The 26,579-nt window shown below is 36.9% G+C and overlaps 2 protein-coding genes across 2 annotated transcripts; one reads left to right on the plus strand and one right to left on the minus strand.

The window, feature by feature from the left end:
* Positions 1 to 515: 515 nt before the first annotated feature.
* Positions 516 to 5,265, minus strand: LOC109533191 (helix-loop-helix protein delilah). The gene has a single exon (XM_048670562.1). It carries the CDS (start codon positions 5,012 to 5,014, stop codon positions 4,337 to 4,339), a length of 678 nt encoding a protein of 225 aa, XP_048526519.1. The 5' UTR covers positions 5,015 to 5,265; the 3' UTR covers positions 516 to 4,336.
* An 11,866-nt stretch (positions 5,266 to 17,131) lies between these two features.
* LOC125505529 (cytochrome c oxidase subunit 6A1, mitochondrial-like) lies at positions 17,132 to 17,698 on the plus strand. Its single transcript, XM_048669520.1, has 2 exons — positions 17,132 to 17,354; positions 17,422 to 17,698. The coding sequence occupies exons 1-2, from the start codon at positions 17,213 to 17,215 to the stop codon at positions 17,634 to 17,636; spliced, it is 357 nt and encodes a 118-aa protein (XP_048525477.1). The 5' UTR covers positions 17,132 to 17,212; the 3' UTR covers positions 17,637 to 17,698.
* The last annotated feature ends 8,881 nt before the right edge of the window (positions 17,699 to 26,579 follow it).

The following is a 26,579-nucleotide window of genomic DNA, read 5'->3' on the forward strand; positions in this document are numbered from 1 at the left end:
ACTGCAGGCTTATTTTGATTTTTACTAATTTTCCTGCTCTAAACGCAAATAACTGCCGCATTCAAAAACGCCTGGAGGCAATTGGCACATAAGTTGCCCGCTTGCTCCGCTACAGCAAAATTCAAGTGAAAAATGGGCTCCTTACTGACGCTATTAAGCTTCTTTTGTAAAAACTCAAAATCGGTGGCAGATTCAAAAAAATACAGGAATCAAAAAAGTTTCTAAATTGAACAACGAAATTTGCAAAGACGATATCAGACTTCAGCAGCCCATCAAAAAGAAAGTTTGCTCTGATAAAAGAAGCCAAAACAAGTTATGGAAAAGTTGATTCCTGCAAACAACCGATACTACCATTCTACTCAATAGCGCCTTTGGGGCAGGACGAAGTGTTAATCGACTGATCGACTTATTAGTAGATATACAATAGCCAGTACTATTAGTATATTGGCTGGTTGATTAAAAACCCTAAAAAACCACTAATCCTTGCAAACTTTTTGTTAGGAAACACTTAAAAACACTTTTAATGGGATTTATTTTGAAAACAACAATACAGCCGACTTATAAGAACAGCTCAGCCCTCTCTTTATCTAGGTACATACATACATTAAAATCTTCTAGGTAACAAAATCATATATTTATGAAACTTATAATAATCTCTTCCTCCCCATAGGGAATCGACTTCATATAATATACTCCTATACAAATACTCAGTTCGCCCTTAAATATTTACAAGAGGAAAATGGAAACAAAAACTAGCAAAAAATTGTGTCTAATACTTCTGGAAAGGGAAAACAGTAGTTTACTCACACGCATAAAGCATAATATCACAACCCTAAATAAATAAGTAAACCTAGCTGGAATCAGGAGTAGGTATAGAGGCTTATCCTAATAGTAACCAGCGTAAACCTATGGAAATAATAAAAAATCGATTTTTAATTTATTGCTTATACACCCTGTACACAGTTCGCCCTTAACAATGCCCAACATACACTTTGCCTTAGAACTAGAGCCCTTAAACTACTGAGATAGAAAAGACAAGAACCGTGCAGAAGTTCGGGATTTGTTCAACAACAATAATTCCAATACGAACGTTTACAATAACACGAAACTAATCGTTTTTCCCACGATTCCTTCACGCAAGCCTCAGGCTTCTGTTTGCTTATTCAAATCGGCTCAGTTTGTTTAAACGTTTATTCTATTATTCCACTTTGAATATAATTGCAAAACGTCGCGGAAAAAACCGACAAGGCTTTGAAATGGAGCGACGATTGCGTCTAATTGGATTAACGGAGGAATTACTAAGTTATTAAGTTATTTGCTGAAGTCTACAGGATTATATTGATCCACAATCAAGTGCAATTCTGCGGAATTTTCTATTGAAACCCTGCGGTATTTTTGCTTTTGCTAGAAATTATTATTTATTATTTTCGTTTAGTTTTTCTTAAGCGACTTTTGTGCCCATTGCATGAAACTGGTGGATTTGGAATGTATTCCTGACGTTTCGAAGACACGAGTGACTTGCGTCTTCAGAGGTGGTTTTAGCAAGTGGAATACATTCTGTCCCACGGCAGTCTCAAGTGCAATTCATCTGATTCTGCGGGAAAATCTGCTATTGTTTCGTTTACAACAAATTTTAAAAGCTTTTATTTATTGTTGTTCATTTGTTCTGTCTTTTATGCACTAAACACTTTATAACTTTCCTTCGTATCTGAACACTTCAAAAAATTTGAACTGGCAAATGTTTTATTATACAAAATGTGTAAAAATGCACTCAAGTTACTTTTAGGGTTTATTGTTTTTGGTTGCAATACAAGTTTATTTTGACAAACTTCTCAAATTTTATTTTGTTTTCGTCTGTTTCCTGCCTGTTTTCGGAACTTTTTTTGAATTTATCTGGCTTCTATCTTTAATTTAGTTCTATTTCTAAAGCACACTTTATTTTCTGGGACAAAAACATGAAAAAGTAGACAATTCACGTTTTAATCGAGAGATTTAAAAAAAAAGATTAGGAAAAAGATCAAGCATATTCATTAGTTTTAACGTTTACTAAACGATTGAGTTTTGCAAAATTGCCTTGTTTTCTTTGATTTTGCATTAAAACCGGTATTTTTGGGAGTTTAATTCGATCTAGTGAAGTTCGAAGTCCCAAACGATTTTTAGCAAAATTTTAGATCCACAAAACTCTAAACTATTTGCATTTTTTTGGAAGAAATACCTAGATCGAGATCTTCTGTTTTAGTCAACTTCTGCTTTTGACTTTATTTTACTGTTTTGAAAAAGTGCAAGATATTTTCAATATATAATAAATATTTCAAGGCTTTTAATTTCAATTTACTCTTATTTTATTTCAATTTAGCGATGATTTTCTTTGGCTCTTCAATGACTTCAATTCGTTTCATAAATCGGTGATAACACATAATTCTTCTGTTGATTTTCCAACTGTTTTTTTACCTGTGAAGTGAAAATTGCATAAAAAACTAGTTTTCAAACTTAAAGAGACTTTATGGTTTCCAACTTCAATTTGTTTTATTTTACATTAACGATTGTTTCAACCTTTTTATTAAATATTACTAGGTTTCTCCTTCCCTTTCGCGATCAATTGTGTGATTTCAAAAGCATGTAAATGAAGCGGTGAAAAAAGCACAATGAGCGGATTTAATAATATGAGTATTAAACATTTGAAAAAAACTGCAGAAGAAGCGAGAGGAAATTATCATTCCAAAAGCTTTAAAATTGGATTCGACGAAAATTCAAAGAAAATCAAAAATGTTTTAGTTTTTTTGAGTTAGAGAAGTCAATTCTCGTCAGTTTTTTAATTAAATTCAATAACAGAAAGCAAGGTTTTAGAGTGCAGCAAAATCGGGAAAAGTCAAGATTGAGAAAAAATAATTTCAAGAAAATCCGTTTGCAGACAAAAATTGAAATTTGGGTGCTTGTTTCTTAATTCGCTAATAATTATAATCATAATTATGTAAATATGTCATGTAAATCATAAATTTGCTAATAACCGAAAACGAGGCTACAAAGTGCAACAAATTCGTAAAACCTGAAAATTGAGAAAAATTAATGTTCAAGATGATCCCTTTGAAAAAAAATACAATTTTGGTCAACCAAAATTTTGGTACAAATAAATATCGGATATAATATTTTTGAAGAAAAAACTTTGGGGTTTTTTTTGGGTGATGCTTTTACCTAAAACCAAAATTTCACAATGCAGTAAATAAATGAAAAAAACATACTAAAACACCTTAAAACCGCTTGGTTTTGTTGGATATTTTGCTATTAATTGCTAAGCCCAAAGCAAAATAATGTGAGTATTGAAAAAGTGAAGAACAGACGTAGCATAAACGTTCTCAAAAAATTCAAAATTGACTTGGAGTAAAAAGGCAAGATACAAAACATTTCATAGCAATCAATGCCAATTTTCAAGTGGTTTTTTCGAAAATTGCCTTTTCACTGGTCAAAGAAAGCGACACTTTGGAATGAAGACAAAAACAGACAAAACACAATGTTAAAAACAGGAAAAGAAAATATGGGTCTGAAACTGATGCCAAAAATTTGTAAAATGCGACTAAGAAATGAAAAAATGCACAAAAAGACATTGTTAAATGGCTTCGTTGGGCAATTTTTCTCCTAAAGGCTTCAGCAATTGTTGTATCCAATAATCTGCAGGAAAACAAAACCAAAAAATGTGAGCATTAAAAAATTGAAAGAACTACAGGAGAAACGAAAAAACTGCTCAAACGCTCAAAAATTGCAAAATCATAAAACAAATTAAGAAACTAAATGGTTTTTGTTAACCGAACAAGTTTCTTCATTCAATCAGACAAAAATTGAGAAAATTAAATTTTTAATGATGTTTAATGTGAAGCCAAAAATTTGTTGGGAAAATCGCTTATTGGAGCATTTTGTGCCTAAATGATTCACCAATTCTTTTATTATAAAAACGAATATAAGTATTAAAAAATTGAAAAACCTCTAGGAAAAAACGCAAAAATGTGTCTGAACTACTAATGAGTAAATTAAGTGAGAAAAAGTGCGTTTTGTTTAAAAGTTCTCGATTTAGTGAACCTGTAGGAAACAAACCGGAAAAGATACTGCACTTCAAAGTTCGAACTGCTGGAATAAACAGAGAGCTTTCAGGGAAGTTTTGACTCTAAAACCCTAGTTTTTGAATAGATCAAATACATCACAAGATTTGGAAACTGATGTAGATCTAGAAAATGGACAAAGTTTCAAAAAACTAAAGTTTTTCCCATCGCGTTCCAAATCTCCCCATTTTCCACACGGTTCAAACCTGCCTCAAAAATACTGAAACTGGAACTGAATCCTGATGCTACGCAAGCAGGAACTCACTAAGGTCCGTCCCTTCAAGGTCTGTGTGCAAGAGGGAGGGCAAAGAAGCATCCCCAAAGTCCACGGGCGATAGCGAAGAATCTGGAAAGTCTGGCGAAGCCAAAAGCGAGCCCGAGTGATCGGACAGAGAGAGCGACTCTCCGTCGGACTCCAGCAGGAAGCAATCCAGATCCGCGTAGTCCTGCTGGATCATCTCCATTGCAATACTGTCCATGGGGTTGCTGAGCGCTGTGCTCAGCGCACTGATATACTTCATGGCTAAGCGCAAGGTGGTGATTTTGGTGAGTTTCTCATTGGAACCGGTGGCAGGAGCCTGCATGTGCGGAATCACGCGCCGCAAAGTCTCAAAGGCCTGATTGATCTCCCGCATCCGGTTCCGCTCGCGCGCGTTTGCGGTTTTCCTGCGATATTTACTCAGAGGGGCCGACTTGGGCTTGCCCTTGCCCTGACCTGGTCGGGAACCGCCGCCACTCTTTTGAGCCTCCTGCTGGACGTTCGACTTCTCGGTTATCCTGCGAGCCGAACGTGGCCTTAGCGAGTACTTGTCCTCCTTCAGCAACGCATGTCCATCAAACTCGTCGTTATTGTTGCTATCGGTAAAGTTCACCTGAGTCTGCAGCCGCTCCTGCAGCTCCGAGTAGCTGAGCAACGAATCCATCTCAGAAAAGCCGTTGCCTCATCGCATGCGGAATTCACTGCGAGTTTTTGCCGGCCGTTTGGCACATTAAACGCACCACGAGTTGCGATGTGTCTTAGCGCGCACTATACGAATGGTTCAGCCGAAGAGTTGCTGATGGCTAAAGCCGCAAGACTGTGTACTGAGTGACTTAGCGGTGGAACTCGTGGGCAAAATACCCAGAAATCCCTACCATTAAGGCACGCGCTTATCACCAACGGATTTGAGAGTGACCAGTCGAGCATACATGATGAATTAAATGGGGCCCCTTGTTATGAAGGAGGTGTCATTGTTAAGATAGTTGCGATAGACGTTGCTCAGGCCAGTGTATAACGTTATTAGGTATCGCCCAGATAAAATTCTGCTGTCCGATTTAATCGCAGGCAAGGTGGACATGGTGTGATGGATACGCGGTTGGTTTCTCCTATGTGCTCAGCGCAAATATTCCCCCAGGGCGAATCGAATGGGAAAATGGCACCATCCTGAATGGAAACAAGGGAAATGTGTGAAAAACTCGATGTGAKTTTTCACGCGGTATTAACYGGCTGATTTTGGCGATTTCCAGTCGTTTGTCTTCAACMTTTCCAAACTATTTATGCAGCAAYTGAAGATGTAATCTGGYTTGCAGTTSATTCTCAATKAAATTAAATTTTCAATTTAGAATGTCGGTKCCAAAAARGTTRGAGAGTATGACCAGCGAGCAAWCATCTGCTGAAAAGACGCAAGACTTGCGACTCTGCTCTAAGACTACTTAKAAAAACTATTTTTAATTGAAATYAATTAATTTTTAAMTAAAAACTAAYTTGATGTCAACATTGGTTTATCTGTAKYTGTGTATCCTTTCTATTTAATTTTCWCTTTATTCCCCAGTTTCTYTTCCAAGCAACTCCAAATTCYGTTTTTCTWATKTATTAACAGTGGSAAACGCTCTTGATTCTGGATTGGAGACAATCGRAATTTGGCCTGCTTAAAAGATTTATTTCAAATATTTTYCAAACKATTTTATTTGCAGTAAAACACAATATTCTGGAATYGTGCCAATATTAATACTTTTCCAAATAACSCCTAAGAGGGGACTGATACKAAAWAAATGCGAGACATAATAACTCTCCAGAATTGAACCCGGAATTTGAAAAAAAATCGCTAAGCTTCAGTGGCGCAACCCCAAAGTTTCYRGGGTAGTTAACAAGYCCGTAAAACATATMTTCCTGTATAGTCTCTCAAKATTTTGATGCACTGAACCGTGTATACACATGGAARTAACCTACGGTGAAAGTTTGAAGTAAGTTCATAAAAAACTGAAAGAGTTTGAACGCAAAAAYAACTGGCWARACCGAWWAACCTACTAAAATTCCTAATTTCAACTCCCTSTATCTGGGAAACGAAGCTCTTGCAAKTGTGTTTTGATATAGACTTTTGCATTTATTAATTCGCTGTTTTGCATGTTGTTTATTTTGCCAATAAAATATTGACTCACCATGAGTTTTTTCACAGGAAATTTTCACATGGGTATTTTGTGGGCTCAATCCACCTTTCGGCCTGTTGTTCTCTGTTAATTTTCTATTATTTTTTACTATGTGTTTGCAGGAAAAACTACCGAGAGAAGCAATTTTGCGTCCTTTTATTAGAAAATCATGCTATTTTACACTAGGCCTGGGTAACACTGTGTTGACTTGCGCTATTGAGTTGCTGCCGTTCTCCGAGTTATAACTTATCGGTTAATGAGTTATAATTATTTTATTAAGATTTTCAAAACCCGAGACTAGAATTTTCACATCTAAAAAAAAGTTTATCAAAATTTTAACGTTTAACGAGTAACGTTTTACGACTTTCTTCAAACAACTAAAAAAAGGTATGTAGATTTTCCCAGCAACAGAGCTGAGTTCAAAGACAGTCGACGAGTTTTCTTGTAAAATTGATATCTTAATTTTTTGCATAAAAGATTCAGTTTGCCAGTATTTTACAGTAAAACGTTAGGAAAAACTCGGTTTTTCTGTTTAGAGATAGGGTTGTTTAGAAATATTGACCTAAAAGTAAAAAAAACCCCAGTTTATAAGAGTTTTATAAATGAATGATTACAAACTTTCGCTTTATCAGTTCGGGGAAATATTTTTGGAAAAACACCTAGAAATAATTATTACGGTTTTGTCCGCTGCAAAAAGTTTTCCAAACATGTTTGCAAAGTAGTTAAGGAGGCGAGTGTTCCAATAAAATTTATCTTATAATTTCTCATAGAAAATACCTGAAGATTTTTATTAAGTATTATAAGTATTTTAAGTAAAACTAAAAAATAATGCGATTTTTGCGTAGAAATAATTGCTTAATAGAAACTTTGTTAAAACTGAAGAATGACCTGGAAATTTAAAGGAACTTTAAAGTTTTTCAGAGCGATGAGGGCGGTGAATTTTTTGTAACTTTTGCTCTCTGGTCGTTTTTTCAAGATAATCCTRATTACTTTCGGTAAAAAAACTGAATTAAATTATTTGGTTTTTGGGCCAAATTTGAAGTTGAAATGGGTTTTCTAAAGTYCTAAAGAACCGATGAATCCGGCGAATTTTCTAGCAAAATTAAATTTGTAATTTTTGGCTGAAAAGACTCCRTTRTTGTCAGAAAAGTAGAAAATCATCAGAAAATAATGCTTTTTAGCATTTTCAATTAAARACTTTCAGTKTTTTGATCGGTTTTGGAGAAAACCTTAATGTTTTTTGGGAAAAAAASGGGAGAAATATATTTTCGTTTTTGTCCCGAATTCGACAATGAAAAAAGTTTTTGTAAACTTTTTACAAAGTTATAAATTTACTTAATTTGGATTCGTCTGCTCTAAATTCGTGCGAGTTTGTCCACATTCGTTCGTTACCCAGCCTTTCACAAGATTTTTGCAATCAAAAACACCATTTGCAAGTCAATTCGGGGCCTAAAAAAGCATTGAAAAGACAATTTAAAGACGAAAATATCAGTTTTCAATCAGTTAAAATTTCAGTTTGTTGAAACCAATTCGACGCAATGTTAGAAGAAGTATGAGAGGTAGTATGAGAGCCCCAAGTTCAAACAAAATGTTTCTTGGCCACTTTGCGCTAAATATACGTAGAATCCAGACAAAAAAATTGTAAAAAAATGAGTCCAGGCAGCTCTTCGCATGCTAGGTTAATTAGCCAAGAACAATAGGCGAATGATGAGTGCCGAATGTGAAGGCCCCATAGACGAGCTGCCACTAAATAAATAATAACCACGACCATTTTGTGAATGCCATTCTCTTTCCACTTAATTAAATTTGAACCAATCGCTCATCTTTTTTGTTTTGGTCGAGTTTCGCCTGTTCCGCCCATTGACTTCCTTGCGTAACTAACGCAGCAAATTGCGGCGCGTATCATCCACATTCGCTTGCCACATTATGCAGTAATCGTCCCCTTAATATTCTCGAAATCAACTCAAACCCATAGATCAACTTTCTTTAAATGCCGATAGGAATTCAGCAGGTTTTGCCTCGAAAACGCACGTCCGATGCATTTTAAATGCCGCCGATTTACTATTGAAGAAATTTATGTGCTTCTGTTTGCCTAAATAGGGAAGCGCGTTAATATCCTCTAGGTGTGTATTGGCTGGTTACATGCCTACTGGTGTGCTTTATTGGACAAGGCTGAGGCTGCAACCTCAAGAAAAACGTCGCAGTTATTGGCGTTCAAATGGCTTTTCCCGTTTAGGGAAAATCGATCAAAAGTTACAGGTTCTTCATTCATTAATAGGATTTGAAAAACTGTTGCCGGACACATTTTGCAACGCAAATAAATTGCTCAGAAACGGGAAATACTCTACAAGTTTAGAATTGTGCGCTCAGTAGAGAAGGGTGCGCCCTAAAAGCCGTCAAAATTTCGAATTTTACTCGTTGGAAAGAAAATTTTGCGCAGCATTTGAAAAAACTATTGCGAGGCGCATTTTGCATCGCGCTTTTCGAAACATTTATAAGAAACAAAAAATACTCTTCAAGTTCACAGTTGAAGACTGCGCTCTAAAAGAAGTTAAAATTTCGAACTTCACTCATCGGTAAGGAAATTTTGCGCAGGATTTGGAAAAACTGTTTTGGGACACATTTTGCATTGCGTTTCACACAAACAAGCTTCCTAACCAACCCAAAATATTCGTAATTGATACCAAATCCACCATATGAGTCAGTTGTGAATATATATAAATATATAAAATTTAATATATGATGGGACTAAAAGTTCTACATGTGCATGGCAGCCCCTGGCAAAGAAATGCTAAACTTACCGAAAGATGCGTAGTGCCATTTGGAAAGGAAGAAGATAATGTGTTTAGTACAGCAGGAACTTTGTGCAAAGCCAAAAATATTTGAAATCAGCAAATCAAAGTGAGAGAAATATAAATAAGCAATAAAACTTCAGTTGTTGTTCTGACAATTAAACTCAATTCAAGCTATATTCTTACCAGCTTTCTGAAAGCTGGCGCTCTATCCTCCATTTTCTACCCATTAATAGTCACAAAGTACACTACACTTTCACAAACTATCATACTGGCCATAATCATTGCTTTTACGCCCTTTCTATGATTCATGCTTTAGTTTTTTCTTGACTTTTTTTTTAGTTTACTCTTGACATTTTTGTAGAAAGTGCCTGTTAGCACGGCAAAATTTCCAAGGATAAATTTCACGTTTCCACTGAATGCCAACCACACAGAGATGGCAAAACCTGAAGCACCTCCAGGGTGGATTTTGAGCCAATTAGCTCTCATCAGGTGGGTTTAGTCTGAAAATAACTCTACGAAAGCCTGCACTTTATCGCGTATGTAACTTCAGGCTTCGTGAGTGTTATTTTCGGGCTTAACCCGCCTGATGAGAGCGAATTGGCTCGAAACCAGTCCTGGGGGTGCCTGAGATTTGCACGTCTCGAAACGAATTCTTCCAGCTAAATCTGGACACACTAATTCTGAGCTACTAGAACGAAGATCGAAATAATTCGAAAAACTAAGACGATATAGAAAATGTGAATAATGGAGCTTAAGAGCTGTTTAACGCCCGGTAGTCGGGCAAATTGGCCAGCCATTACACTGACCGATAAAAAGCCAATGCGGCTGATTGACATAAATTGCATACGCGGCTCTCGAGGATGCATATTTCCGCTTCTTCGTCCATTCTAATGGTAAATCGCATCCATAAGAACTGATGAGCGGCGATTATTTTCTCTTTTATGTAAACGGGGAATCGCCGATAGTTCGAAGCCTGAAGTTTATTTCGGTATTTGCAACTTATTGCAGTTTTATTAGACGGTTGCGATCGTTACATCCGTCAATGGAAAGATGGGGATTTAGGCGCTGAGATGGACAGATGGGATATTAGGAGGTTGAACCGGGCGTCCCGGTTAATAATGTGAGTCAATTAGAGGAAATCGATTCATAATCGATACTGGAATGCATCAGACGTGCCCAGTTGCCATCCAGTCGCATCAAAAAGCATTTTTCGAATTAACCGAACCGATTACCATTAACCATCGGGATGGTTGACCGGTCGATAAAAAATTGATCGCGACTTCGAACTATTGGAGACACGCTGATGACGATCCGCGTAACGAAAGAAGAAATTGCTGATCGTTAACTTTCTAGAGTCGCTGTTGGCTGCAACTGCACATTTTTTTGCTCGGTTTCCCCATTTAAACCCCAGAGCTCTTGCTGCACCTCGATTGCAGGCTGTAGGAAAATCTTCAATTTCTTCTAACTCTCCAATTGATGAAGGGCGATGTAGATTCATAAATCCCGTGGGTACAAGTACTAAAAGTTCGCACAAAGTTGGAGCACTATACACACTTTTCTTTTCTCTTTTCATATTCGCAATTAATATTTGTATTAATCGGTTTATTGTTAATATTATAAAAGGTTCTTCGATTTCCTGATCTCCATACCTGCATTATACAGGGTGTTTCCTAATTGAGCACACAAAATTTTAAGGCCGTATTCCTGAGCTGATTCCATGAGAAAAAGTTATTATGAATATAGGGTCAAAAGTGCTTCATTTGCAATCTGCAGGGTGTTAAAGCATAGATTTACAACCGAAACACAAAAAAACGAAGAGAACGAGATGTTTTTATATGGTGTAGGGGCATTATTCTAACCTGTTCAATTGTTTCTCGAAGTTAAATAAAACTGTCCAATCTGAGCAAACAGCCAAGTTTCTCTTCGAATCAGTCGTTTGCAAGAAGCTGGCCTTGAGAATCATTTGAATACGTCGTGGAAAAATTCCAGTTTGATGGAGTTGTGGAGGAATTTTTCGTAATGAGGATGAGCCTGTTCCGGTCCTGAATGCAGAGCTGGGATTGTCAGAAAAAAAACCATAAATCCACGATCGACTAGCTGGTGAAGAGTTTTCTCCTTGTTACAAGCAAAGATACTCGGAAGGTTTTAAAAACTAGTCACAAATTAGTGGTGTTTCATGTCCCTTATGAAAATGGTAAGATATTTCCATCATTCTACTTTTTTGGGAAAATAGTATTCTTTCACTTTTCTTTGAAAAACTCGATTACAATGAGAGCAATAAATGTAAAAAATCAGGAGCGTTTGTGTGCGAGTTCAATAGCAGATAATGTACTGTTTGAGTGTTCAATTAGAGGATAATTGACAAGAAAATGTTAACGATCGCGTCTGCGACGAGAAAAAGAGGTAAATTTTACGGTAACCGAGCAGCGCAGGCAAAATGACGGTTTCGTGGCCGCAGAAAAAACTTAATCAATTCGACATTGTCAAAAAGTCAATCGTCAAATAGCTGCCGACAAAGATTTATACGAGGCATTACCACGGATGACCCGGTTGGCAGCATTTTCACAATTTTAATGTATGTGTGACAGCGACTTAGGAATCCCTGGTGGCTGTTTTGCTCCGCTTTTGCCTGCCGATTTGCAAACCGATCACGTACCAGAAGGTCGGAGGAACAATTCCTGCGGTTCTCTTTTTCTCTTCGCGACGGCCCGCTCGAGGAACGCCGGCCTGTCGATATTGGTTTCGATCGCTTTTTTTCCGCATACGCAGCCGCGTATACAACAACCACTCACCATATAGTAAACCGACTTTTTTTGTCCCACTGGAAACACTGGGAATAAGACCAGGAAATTCCGATCGATGCACCAAAAAAATCCCCATGGGTTTGTCCCTTTTTTCTAAATGTTTCTTCGATAGAAGGTGTTGCAAAATCGGTTTTAACAAACTCTACTAGAGAAAAACTACCATTTCAGGATCGCTCCTGCTGACCATGTGAATCGGCTTGGACCTTTCTAAGCACCCATTTTCCTACCTGTTCTCCAGACCATTGAAACTGTCTTCCAGAAACTCCTGTGGTGAAAATTTACCAAGAAAAATGGGAAAACTTTTTGCTCCCAAACTATGTGCAACGTTTCGCCTTATTCAACTCCGCGCTGGTCCTCACATTTCCATCATCAGAAATCCGGCAATTATGGAACGAAATACGGGACTCTAGGGCTTCATTAGAACCATCTAGACGGCCTTATATAGATGTTGATCGCGTTAAATTGCCATTTGCGATAAAATAACACGCCTTGACTCGGATGGTAATTAGGTTACCATTAAATGGCGTTACCACCTTCAGCGATTTGTCCCGTAATAACCCATTATTTCTAATGGCCACCCATTTAATCTCTTTATTATTATTATGCACGTGCATGCAGGCTTTCATTGTTGTTTGTCAGCAATCTGCACCATTCAATCAGTTTGTAGGTGGTTTTTTTTTGGAAATTTGGCAAAAATTATTGGCAGGAAGTTTGCAAATCGCGTCCAAGTCAAATCCAGTCAATAAAGAGTTTCAGGCTGTTCCTTACAGTCACGTTTGCATGTTCTTCATTTTTCTCGGCATTTCATGGCTTTAAATGGCACAGTAATACTAAAAACCATCGTTTCAAAGGATTTCTAATTAAAAAAACTCACAAATCCACTTATGGTCTTGCACGGTAGTATCAGTTTCAAGTAAATTTTCATTCGCTTTTGGTTTTCTGTGAAGCACAACCCGGATCGAAGGACCAAAATTTGCGTTAACGCTGAGTGCCTCTGGGCTTAGCCAACCGGTTTTTTCATTTTTAGAGGATATTGAGAATTGATCAAAGCGTTTTCTGTTTTTTTCAAATGCTTAATTTTTTCGATCAGAAATCTGTTTCAGACTTTTTGTCAAATACGCATTTTATAGGGAAAGTTGTGCATACATTGGACTTTTTCGCGATTTCTACGTAAGCCATATTTAATTTTGTAGGGAAAATGATTTAATGATGATTGGAAAATAATGAAAAATTATTTTTGGCGCTTGCTTTGTACCTTTCTAAAGTTTCGGTTAGAATTCAATATGAGATTTTCTCGGTAGTTTTAGAATCTTTATCTTCCGTTCTGCGTTTAGAGTATGCGCAAGCTGTTACTTAAAGGGATTTTTGGTGAGTTTTAGAGCGGTAGAGTCAGTTTCTCGAATATTCTTAAGATTATTCATATTTTTGGTTCTAATTGACACAGTAATACACAAAACCTCGTGTTTGAAAGGTTTCCTAGTAAAAAAATACAAATCTACTGAAGATTTATCGATCTTTATCTTCCAGTTTCGATTATTTCCAGTTAATTTCCATTCGCTTTTAGTGTATTTTTGTCAACCACAATCCGATTCGAATTACCCAAAGTTGGAAACTTTGAACACTTATTTGTGCATGTAAAAAATCGAAAGTTGAGGAAGATTGTTTGATAAAACATATGGTTTCAAAGCGAAAAAAATTGAGTAAATTGACGAGAAAAGATTTGAGTGGGCCGCCAATGGAGGAGATGATAAGATGACTAATGGGCAATAAAATGGTCGGTCGCAGTGCCAAAATGGCTCCCGGGGACATGATCTTGTTAAAATTCTTCTTCTTTAACACCGATCGGCCAGATTAAATTTCAGGCCGATAAAATAAAAATTAAATTTTGCGGTCGAGTAATTTAATGCCCGAAAGTGTTAAGGCAAAAACATTATAAAGTCTCGATAATCGGCGGCGAACCGGAGCAATTTCATGTTTGTTCAATTTAAAACCCGTAACGATGTGATCGGGATGGTGAACGTAGAAAATCCTGAACAAAATTCGACTTTTTCAAACTTCGCCTTATTAAATTAAGCAATTTTACGGTTTGTTTCATAAATGTCATATCGGTTGTGCGAACTTAATTATAACCCGTATAAAACGATACTTAAATTTCACGCATTGTAAAAACACCCGGTATAAATGGACGCCGGTCATAAACTGGCCAATTTGCATCCGGGCACTGCGTCCAAAACCAGAAAATTTAAGGCCAAAAATTCAATAAAAAAATTACGGGGGCTCGAAATTTAGGTCCCCCTTTTACATAAACTTCGTTTTACTGGCTGCTTATTGGATGTTTATGGGTCTAGAATTAAGTGGTAACCAGTTGATTGCTTCAAACTCCACTAGTGTGGCCATTAAAAACGTAACATTTTTAACTCAAAGCACTTAAAAGGCTGAACAGTTATGTAGCTCTTTTTTGTGTTAGAACCTGCAGATAAACTTGCCCACACACAGAAGACTGAAAGCACAGAAACACAATAATAATCTAACTAATACCAAAAAAGTCAAAGAAATTGTGGGCCTTCGAGCCGGATAGTGGACAGTATTACTAGAAAACTCGCTAAAAACTGCTAAAACTCGCTTTTTACGGGCAGAAAAGCATCCGAGAAACGACAAAAGAATGGATTTTCCTCACCTGAATGGCATCTACTAGGCTTTGAAAACTTTTGATACAAACGGTGCGGAAAACTGCATAATAGATGATGGAAAATCGCTCCTTAAGCTCGCACTTTAAGGGCACAAAATTCAACCAATGGGGCATTGTGGTTTAAGATGGTACCGGAAAATGTCCTCCAAAAAGCACACTGTCAGACCTACTGGAATTTAGGAAAATTGCCCAAAATTGCTCTTTATGCTCACACGATCCACCCTTTAGGCAATCATAGAACAAACTTTACTCTTCCAAATGGATCTAAAAGAAAACTCCCTTAAACCACTGTTGGCGCCACTCGACTTTGAAAAGTAGCATGCAAAATGCGTGGAAAGCTTCACCAATAACTTTGAAAAATCGCTAAAATTCACCTTAGTACTTTTTCACAAGAAAGCTGCTGATTTGCATTCTTTCTGAAAAAACTGCAGCTTTGAATAGTATTTTCCGAAAATTTGCTAAGTGATCTCATTTCATCTTGATTCAAACGTAAAAACTGCAAGAGTTCAGGAAAAGTTTGGTCCTTCGAGCCGGACTGTGCCTAACGATCGAACAGACAGTAAAATGGAGAAAATGTTGGTGCAACAGAGCGATAAATCATAGGAAAGTGAGCATTTTTTTATTATAAAACAGTAGAAGTCTCCAAGTTTGGTCATGATTGTGTCATTTGAAATCGCGCACTGACTAAAAAGTAAACACATTAGCAACCGTTTGTTTGGATTCATTTGCGCAAAAAAATCAAAGCTTAATCTTCATTAAAAGCCCGAAAAAGTTACGCAAATTACGGTTCTTCGAGTGGAAATGCGTCTGACAAGAAGACACTAAAAGGGAATGAAAATTTAATTGAAGAAATCGGCAGAAGATTTGGATTTGTATTATAAAACACAGCAGAATTTCTTGTTCCAGTATAAACAGCGTGTTCTTGTCCTTAATAGAACTAAACTTCGGTTACATTTTGGGCGCCTTTTCAATTTTCGGGTCAATAATCGTCGTTTGCAAGAACAATTCACTGCTAAAAATGTTGGCATCTTTCTCATTCAGCCTTTCAGGCATAAACACTTGCTTTTAGGTTGTTTTTTTCAATTTTCATTCACATTTTTATAACATTTGAGCCTATTTTGACGGATTATCACACAGCAGTGGAACTATCCAAGTTTTCTTCTTAGCTGAATCACCCTGTAAGTCATGTTCTACGCCTCTGGTTTGATCATTTTTGAAAAGTCGGTGCTATTTCTCAATTACGCGAACCGATTGCGTTCGAGATAATGGCCTAATTAACCGGATAATCGACGTGATCTTTTTCCGAAAAAAAACCTTCTGATGAAGATGCATAATTAAAACAACTACGGTCCGTCTTGGGCAATTTCTTTGATTGGGGCCCAATTGATTAGTAAAAATATCAAATTTGAGTTATTATTTGTGGATTTTCGCTGTTAATTAGGTGAACATTGACACGTGCATCCCATCTAGGGCATTTCATTAAGAACCTCCAGGGGCAATTTCTTGCGGAATTCCTCTAGAGAGAAAATGAGTCTTTGCGGTCTTTAATTGCCGTTATCAATTAAGTGAGTGCACGGTTTGCGTGCCACTTTATACTGTCATAATTTCCGCGTATTTCCAAGACCAGAAATTTTTTTTTGGTTTGTTTTTAACGTGAAAAGTGCAAGTTTATTTGCATAGCAATTTCCTGCGCTCGATGCCAATTACAATGACCCAACCCGAAATCGCCCAAATACCCCACGGACACATCGATAAACCCTCTTATTTACTTCCGCGTGCCACTTAGTGTGGATTGCGTGTGTAAACGGGACGAATTCCTTGCCTCAAAACAAACCTGATTATACAGGGTGCTTCGCTTAAAAATTTGATTCAAAAGTTTTCCGCTCAACGTTTCCCGGACGCCCACTTTTCGCATTTTTGCCGCACATATTGTGGGCGCTTAAAATCGGTAATTGATATTTATAAGCCGCCCAAGTGTTCAGGTGCACTGCGTAGGCTTCTGCTCGTCGACAAACACAAAACAAATTAAAATTATTACTCGATTAATTAATTCCAGCTGCAAGGTTTCCATCTAATCGATTGTCAATGACGGATCAACCAAACAAGTGTAAGGCTTCAAGACATCAAGGTTTTTGGCTGGGGGGAGTTCTGCTCGCGTCCCCTGATTCTCATACCAAGAGTGAAAACGTCTTGATGGTTGCGAACTTTGCGTTTGTACGTAGTCTTTTAATGAAATACTCTGCTGTGCGAGAGCATCACATTCTGACCACATTCTGATAGTTTCAAAAAATGTAGAACTTCCTTAGTGACCTGAATGTCTTATGAATGTTCTTTCAAAGTCTCTAAATATTTATAGGGCTAATTAGCAGGTAGAAACTTGTCACACAACATTCCTGTCATTTTCCATCCGAAGGACAGCATTCTACAATGTCCAGCGCTTCATTTCACCGTTTCCTTCACCCGGCCACCATCATCAGGAGCATGCACCGATGCCCCACGTCCTCAGGCGAAGAACGTCCTGCCAAAGAGGGAGGATACATTATGTACAAACGAATCGTCCTGTTTGCTTGTAAGTTGGACAAAAAGTTTCATTTCCTCTGGAACTCACATCTTCAGAAATTTGACCTTCTGTGCAGGTCTTCCGATAATTGCGGGTTTATCGGTGATGAATTTCCTGCGGCACAAGTCATGTGCAGAAGAACGCCAGCCATTCCACAAGTACTCATATTTACGCATTCGCACCAAACGATTTCCTTGGGGAGATGGGCAGAAGAGCCTGTTTCATAATCCGAGAACAAACGCGCTTCCCGATGGATATGAAGAACTGGAGGAGTGTGAAAACGGAGAATAGTACAGGCAGGAACTTGAAGGTGAAATTGTTTGTTGGTTTGGATTAAAATCGAAGTTTTTCTAGGGGTTTATTTATGAAGAGTCATGGGAATTAAGAAATGAGTAGGCTGCTCTGGTAGAGTAACTGGAGTAAGAGACCAGCATTTATAGCCCGTTGTGCCTATCATTTTTTGTCATTTCCTTTCTTCTTCTGGAGCATTTTTTTTCTTGGGTTCAGTTTTAGAATTTGGTTTATACCATTTCGTACATCTTTATGTTGTCTTTATTACTTTATACGTTTCTCAGTTGTAAAAGAGAGAAAAATTAATTCAACATTGCCAGCATAAGCTCGCTGTTAAAATTTAAAAAAATTATCACAGTGAACTTTTCCAGATTTCTGCGCTTGTTTAAAAAAATGTCCAAAAAACTGGAACATCTTAACATGACCTAAATTCCTGTATTTAATAATCGGATTTTTTTTATATAGAAAACATTTTTCCAGTTTCGCCCGTGTGGAATTTAACTACCAAGGAAGCAAGAGTGGTACCCCACAATATAAGTATTACAACCAGATATTTATCGTTACTATAAAAACACAACATACGCGTTACTGGCATCACAATACACGGCCGGCGAACGCGCAGGAAGGCCGATTTATATTATTAATAAAAATTATTTACGGCCCGATTTTGCGGTAAATTGCATCGTTACTATTCGTGACCGGATTATTTAGCGACGATAAGAGCGAATGAGCATTCAAGAAAAAAATTGCCATATATCTGTGTAGCTGTTTCAGGCCCAAGTCTTGTCTGTTCTTCTGCAGTATCAATTAGTTTAACGATTTAATTTTAAAAAATCGGGGTTTTGTGCAGTAGCGTCTGCAAGACAAAATTTTCTGTTCGGATAGCGGGTTTCACGAAAATTTATTCTGATGTTACTCGTTAATTGAATGGAACCAAATTTATTATGTAAAATGAAGCTTGCGCTATCGAGCGTTGAAACTCTCATTCGCATGTCCCAACTTATTCCTCATCTTTAGAAATATGTGATGTCAAAATGAAAAACCGCACAAAAACACACCGAAGTTTAAAAATTCATTCTTATGGCACCAGTGCCTTGAATCGAACCAAATTTACATCGCATATTAACTGAAGCTTCCGTTATGACATGACCCCCAATCCGATATCTCATCTGATTGCTCAGAAATCGTTTTTAGAAGCGAATGATGTAAAATTGGCAAATCGCACAAAAACACCACATAGTCCAAAAATTCATTCTGATGACACTAGGTCGTAAAAAAAACCAAATTTAGGCCACTTATAAACTAAAGCTTCAGTAATGGACTGCTGACATCCTCATTCCGATATCTCATCTGATTGCTCAGAAATCGTTCTTAGAAGCATATGGTGTAAAAATGAAACAGCCCGCAAAAACACCCCAAAGTTTAAAAATTCATTCTGATGGCTCCAAAGCCTTGAATGGAACCAACTTCAAACCGCATGTTAACTGAAGAGTGTTTTATGGAATGATGACACCTCGATGCCGCTCGCTCAACTGGTTCCTTAGAAATTTTCCTTAGAAACGAATGAGGCAAAAATGAAAAATTGCACAAAAACACTCCAAAGTTTAAAAATTCATTCTGATGACACTAGTGACTTGAAAGGAAGCAAGTTTAGGCCACGCATAAACCAAAGCTTCAGTAATTGACTGCTGAGGTCCCCATTCCGATATCTCATCTGATTGCTCAGAAATCGTCCTTAGAAGCGAATGATATAAAAATGAAAAACTCCACAAAAACACCACAAAGTCTAAAAATGCATTGTGATGACACTAGTGACTTAAAAGGAAGCAAATTTAGGCCACGCATAAACCAAAGCTTCAGTAATTGACTGCTGACATCCTCATTCCGATATCTCATCTGATTGCTCAGAAATCGTCCTTAGAAGCGAACGATGTAAAATGAAAAAAAAAGTAAAAAAAAAATGAAAAACCCCGCAAAAACACTCCAAAGTTTAAAAAATTGTTCTGATGGCTCCAGAGCCTTAAATGGGACCAACTTCACACCGCGAGTAAACTGAAGCGTGTTTTATGGAATGCTGAAACCTCGATAGCGATCGCTCAACTGCTTCCTTAGAAATTTTCTTTCGAAACGAATAAGGCAAAAATGCAAAACTGCACAAAAACACTCCAAAGTTTAAAAATTTATTCTGATGACACTAGTGACTTGAAAGGAAGCAAGTTTAGGCCACGCATAAACCAAAGCTTCAGTAATTGACTGCTGAGGTCCCCATTCCGACATCGCATCAGATTGCTCAGAAATCGTCCTTAGAAGCGAATGATATAAAAACGAAAAACTCCGCAAAAACAGCACAAAGTCTAAAAATTAATTCTGATGACACTAGTGACGTGAAATAAACCAAATTTAGGCCACGTGAAAACTAAATCTTCAGTAATGGAGTGCTGACATCCTCATTCCGATATCTCATCTGATTGCTCAGAAATCGTCCTTAGAAGCGAACGATGTAAAAATTAAAAACCCCGCACAAACACCCCCAAGTTTGAAAATTTGTTCTGATGGTTCCACAGCCTTGACTGGAACCAACTTCAAACCGCGTGTTAACTGAAGCGTGTTTTATGGAATGATAGAACCTCGATGCCGATCGGTCAACTGCTTCCTTACAAATTTTCTTTATAAACGAATGATGCAAAAATGAAAAACTGTACAAATACACTCCAAAGTTTAAAAATTAATTCTGATGACACTATTGATGTGAAAGAAACCAAATTTAAGCCACGTGTTAACTCAGGCTTCCGTAATTGAGTCCAGAAGTTCTCATTCCGCTGTCTCATCCGATTGCTCAGAAATCGTCTTTAGAAGCGAATAATGTCACAATGGAAAACCGCGCAAAACACCCCGAAGTTTACAAATTCGTTCTGATGGCGCCAGTCTCTTGAATGGAACCAAATTTACCCGCGTATAAATTGATTCCTTAGTTATGAAATACTCAAACCCCGATTCCGATGTTTTGACTGGTTGTTCAGAAATCGTCTTTAGAAGCGAATGATGCAAAAATGAAAAACTGCACAAGAACACTCCAAAGTTTACAATATAAGTCTGAAGACAATAGTAACTTGAAAGAGACCGAATTTAGGCCACGAATAAAGCTTCAGTAATTGGATGCTGAAGTCCGCATTCCGAGATTCCATCTGGTTGCTCAGAAAACGTTCTTAGAAGCAAAGTTTAAAAATTCGAGTTGATGGCTGTAGAGCCTTGAATGGAACGAACTTCACACAGCGTGTTAACTAAGCGTTCTTTATGGAATGCTGAAACCTCGATGCTGATCGCTCAACTGCTTGCTTAGAAATTTTCTATCGAAACGAATGAGGCAGCAATGAAAACCTGCACAAAAACACTCCAACGTTTAAAAATTAATTTTGATGACACTAGTGACTTGAAAGGAAGCAGGTTTAGGCCACGCATAAACTAAAGCTTCAGTAATTTACTACTGAAGTCCCTATTCTGATGTCTCATCCGATTGCTCAGAAATCGTCGAAAAACCGCGCAAAAACACCGCGAAGTTTGAAAATTCGTTCGGATGGCACCAGTGGTTTGAACCGAACCAAATTCACATCGCATATAAAATGAAGCTTTCGTTATGAAATACTAAAGCCCGATTCCGATACCTCAACTGGCTGCTCAGAAATCGTCTCTAGAAGCGAATGATGTAAAAATAAAAAACCGCGCAAAAACACCCTAAAGTTTAAAAATTAATCCTGATGGCACTAGTGGCTTGAATAGAACCAAATTTACATCACATATTAACCGAAGCTTTCGTGATCGAATGAGGAATCCTTCATTGGAAAATATAACCTGGTTGCTCAGAAACCGCCTTAAGAAAATCATGATGTAAAAATGAAAAAGTGGGCAAAAACACTCCGTCCCGAACCCACCATTAGAACACACATTGTTTCATGCAAAGTAATACAAATTACGCTTAAATAACTTTTTTTGCGCAATAACTTTTTTTGCTATTTCCTTTCGGCAAATATTCCCGACACCTTTTCTCTGGATTGCAGATCAAAATTCAATAACCTCTATAAATAAAACAGTGTAAAATCCCAAAAATGCGTTTCAAGAAAAAGCAAAACGAAATGATGGAATCGAAACCCAATCAAATTAATCTTCATCAACATTGTTAGGAAAAGATTTGTCAATCGAGCACTCACAGGCAATTAGCGGTCATTATTTTTGTTAAACGATCGACGGGGTGATACCGAGTGACTGAGCGAAGAAGCCGCCGATCCCTTATCTGGGCACATCGCATTAGAGACAATAAACAAATCAAATTTAAAATTAAACATTAAAATGTGATAGCGATCTTGTAATCGTGTGATGGCTTCGATTCCCATAACCATTGTGACGATAATTTTTGAGCAAAAGAGCCTGCACAATGCGAAACCGATTGGGAATAAAAAGTGTTCCAAACAGCAACTGTTGTTCTTCGAACAAAAAGCGACCGCACACACTGCCACGTAAATCCAATATTACCTGCTTACCTAGTAATTTGGCCTGTGGCTTACAGGTAATTCCGGGCCGGTCATTTCGATAATGTGCGGATATTTTCGGTAATTATCAGGCCTTGCCATACCAGTTCAATTAACATGCAAATGCCCCGATTAGAAAGTGCCTCTGGATCACAGCAGCCACAAGTCGGAGTTGAGGGCTCGCGATTGACAAAATGCCCGTTTATTGCGCAATAATTGTTATTAACCAACGTTAATAACAATTAGCCGCATACAAACGAGCCGGTCAGAAACTAGGCGAACTTCTTCCCTATATGGCGATGGTTTCTGTACCAGGGTCGCTTCGGTATAACCGATTTTGCCGCAACCAATTAACCAAAACAAGTGCTCACCTGTTTTCAGTGCAAATATATTTCAGAAAAGCTTATGAAAGCCGCACTCAAGCTAAATCCTCCCCGATACTCCGAAAATGTGATTTAGTTCTGGAAACTAGGGCGATTTTAAATTAAGTTGAAGAGGGTTTAGGTTTGGATATTTTTAATCAACGTTTAGAGTCTAAGGGAAGATTTAGGGAAGTTTTCATTAGGAGCATTAGCAGCAAGCAAGAAAATGTAAATGCAGAAGATAAAATCCGGTCCTTTGAAGAAAAAACCAGAGCCCTGAGAAAAAATCTGCAAATAAGAGGCCTTAAAAATGATTTAATCAGTCTATTTGTTTGGATTTTTTTAGCTTAAAAGCCATCGGCATTAAAGGCTTTAAATAACTGAATATGTAAACTGAGGCTTTCGTTCGCAAGTGCTGAAAGTCGCATTCAGATACTCTCACTAGTTGCTCAGAAATCGTCTTAAGAAGTCAATGTAAAAACGAAAAATAGTGAGCAAAAACACTCCAAATTTAAAAAAAATATTCTGTTGGCGTCATTGGTGTGAATGGAACCAAATTTGTATTTTGTTTTCCACCAACCAAAGTTTTCACTATCGAGTGCTTAAACCCTCATTCCGATACCCGGACTCTGAGAAATCGTCTTTGGAAATGTATGATGCAAAAATGAAAAACTGTGCAAAGACACTCAAAAGTTTCAAAATGTATGCTGATGGCACCAGTGCCTTGAAGGCAACCGAGATCAGAACACATCGAAATGGAAGCTTTCCTAATCGAGTTCCTAACTCGCATTTCGATACCTCAACTGGTTTCTCTAAAGTCGTCTTTAGAAGCCTTTGACATAAAAACGAAAAACCCGGCAAAAACACGCGAAAGTTGAAAAATTCATTCTGTTGTCGCTATTGCTTTGAATGGAACCCAATTTACAACGCATATAAACTGAAGCTTTTACTATCGAGTCCTGAACCCTTCATTCCGATATCAGAAATCGTCTTTGGAAATGTAAAAATGAAAACCGAGCAAAAACACTCCAAGGTTCCCAAAATCACTCTATTGGACCATTGCCTCAAATAGAACCAAATTGACATCGCATATAAACTGAAGCTTTCGCTATGAAATGTTGAACCTTCGACTTTCGATATCTCAACTGGTTGCTCAGAAATCGTCATTAGAATCGAATGATCCAAAAATTAAAAATTGCACAAAAATACTCCAAAATTTGATTCTGATAACACTAGTGACTTGAAGGAAACCCAACTTAGGCCACGTATAAACCAAAGCTTCGGTAGTTGAGTCCTGAATACTTGAAACTCGTTGAACTCGTCTTTAGAAACCATTGATGTAAAAACGAAAAATAGTGCAATCAAAGCGAAGCATTCATAAATCATATTTTGCGAATTTTGCGAATGGTATACTTTGATTCTGGTGGATCTGCTAAAAATTGTGCAGCCTCTCACAATAGATCAAGCTAACAAGGTTTTCACGTTTCAGGACAATTAGGAAACGATTGATCGGAGAGCGAGTATTKAATTTAGCTTTCAAAAGTCGCCCCATGAACGGCKATGTTTGCTTATCTTTCTTTCCAATGAAATCACTGAGTTTTCGACTAAGTTTATGTAATAATACAAATTTATCTTTTTTTCAGGTGGTAGGTAYAATGCAGCTTTCGATAAGTTTAGCAGTACTTTTACCATGASGGATCCTGGCCAACTCATTTAGATTTTGGGCTGTTTTTCCAAATTTAAAAATTTAAACTCAATTTTTTTGCCCAACGATTCGTGGTAAGGGTTTTCAAGGGCTGAAATCCGTCCGAATAATTGCATTTTTTATTGTTTATTGTTCATTATTGGAGGATAGCACGTTAACACGTTATGTGATTTTATAGGGTGTTTTACTTATTTTATATAGCAGTTTTTTCAAATGACTTCCGCCTTATTTTTCTTTTCCATTGATGTGTTGATTTTTTTAACATATTCTTGCAGATTTTAAGTATTAATATTTTGTTATCTAGGTACTGATTTTGCTAACATCTWTTTTTYTTCAGGTAAAACAGGTCACTTTCAAAATCTTTCTATTTACTAAGTTTCACCTTTCGGTAAGTTTGGCATTACTTTTCTCCTGGTTGCCATGTAGATGTAGAATTTTTATTCCTATATTGTTGACTTGTGTTTTATTATATGTATAATTGCTCGTCATATTTATTCGCCAAGGAACGACGAGGGAGATTCTGGATTCTAGCTAGGGTTTTTTCATTTTCAAATTTTAAGTAAGATTTAATACGTTTGCAAATAAGGTTTTCTTCAAGAGACTTTTCTGTTCTTATATGAACTCTCACAATTTTTTTGTTAAATTAGGTAATTTTTGTAAATTTTTACTGGCTTTCATCTGTGATTTATACCCTAATTCAAACGGTTTTTGAATAATCAATAATTCAGCTTGATATTTCGCATTCAAAATAATTTTGTTTTAACATTAACTAGCCAGATTTTCTACGGTGGAAGCTTTTTACTTGAAATTTTAAAATATAAATATAAAGCGAGTGTGCTCTGTTGTGCACTACACTTTTTAATCTAGTGCAAGGAAGATTGCGATGTTATACATGTTTTTATCGGTTAATTACACTCTAGTTTAAACTGATGTTGTATTTTCAATAGGGATCGTTTGATGTATCAAACCTGAAATGTTTTGCTCTCATTTATTCAGCTTTAACTAGCCAGGTTTTCACTGTGGAAGCTTTTTATTTCAACATTTAAAATGTAAATATAAAGCGAGTGTGTTCTGCTGGGAACTACACTTTTTAATCTCGTGTAAGAAATATTGCGTTGTTATACATGTTTTTCTCTGTTAATTACACTCTAATTTAGATGGATTTTGTATTTTCAATAGGGATCGTGCTGATGTGATGTATTAAACCTGAAATATTTTGCTCTCATTTATTCAGCTTTAACTAGCTAGGTTTTCTACTGCGGAAGCTAGTTTCGATCCTTTTGGAATTTGATGAACAAAATGTCTTTTTACTGTAAAAATTTCCTTAACTAACAATTTTTCTTGGTGGCGTTTCTACCAAAAATGCGTTTTTCAACAAATTTTTGGCGCTCGAAAGTTCACTATTCTTCCCATAAAAAGCCAAAAATAGCAGATAACAACGCAATCGAATTTAAACACAGAACTAGTACAGGGTGTAGCAAAGACATCAAGACACAAATGACAGTATTTCACTCAAATCCAACCAGTCTGATTTTTTTTCGGGGTGAAAAAGTTTTTAAATTCATAGTAGATTATAAGAAACGTAGGTCGAGACATATTTATAAAGCTTATTATTTAATTATACCATACAAAATTATATAACTATAAATAATTATACTATAATATTTAGCAGCGTCGCTAAAGGCCGTCAATGACAAGAAATTTTCAGAAAAAAATCATTTGAAATTGACGTCAGTTCTTTAAATATGTAGATAGATAAATATATTAATAAAACTATAAGAAACGACTGTATTTAACAAACAAGTCAGCTTCAGATGTATTTGATCTCAACATTACATTTGTGTGTTCGGTTTTTACATCTTCAAACCTTGCCAAAAAAGTTGCAAAAAAAATTTTTGTAAACATTTCTTCGCTAGTTTGGACTAGGTATTAATATTTTGAAAATTTAAAAACGTTTCAGGTAAAGCATGTTTTTTGTACAAAATGTTTATGTTTACTAATAACAGTTTATCTTATAACTTTATTTATAAAAACTGAAAATTAAATACTGTTTATAGAATTACCTGTAGTTACCTTTAACTATTCGTATGGTGTTAAATCCATTACATATTTCAATCCCATCACCAAGTCACTTTTTTAAATGTAATTTACAGCTTTCCAACAGGTCGGGTGCTGTTTATGTCGTGTAAATCGCGTTCTTAGATACAAAAGTATAGTCTAAATAGTATAAATACAAGTGCGGTAGTATATTCTGACTGCACACTGCAGTATTAAAGTTTTTAATGCGGATTGGACTTTAATTGTGTGTTTTGGATTAATGGGCAGAGAATGGAGGATGGGGCGCCAGCTTGCA

Source organism: Dendroctonus ponderosae, unplaced genomic scaffold, assembly GCF_020466585.1.
Source record: "Dendroctonus ponderosae isolate FM_Combo_2020 unplaced genomic scaffold, Dpon_F_20191213v2 Dpon_F_20191213_1, whole genome shotgun sequence".
NCBI lineage: Eukaryota > Metazoa > Arthropoda > Insecta > Coleoptera > Curculionidae > Dendroctonus > Dendroctonus ponderosae.

Coding starts and splice junctions, on each gene's coding strand:
- LOC125505529 (XM_048669520.1), top strand. CDS start 17,213: ATGTCCAGCGCTTCATTTCACCGTTTCCTTCACCCGGCCACCATCATC. Junction 17,355..17,421: donor ACGAATCGTCCTGTTTGCTT/GTAAGTTGGACA, acceptor CCTTCTGTGCAG/GTCTTCCGATAATTGCGGGT.
- LOC109533191 (XM_048670562.1), bottom strand. CDS start 5,014: ATGGATTCGTTGCTCAGCTACTCGGAGCTGCAGGAGCGGCTGCAGACT.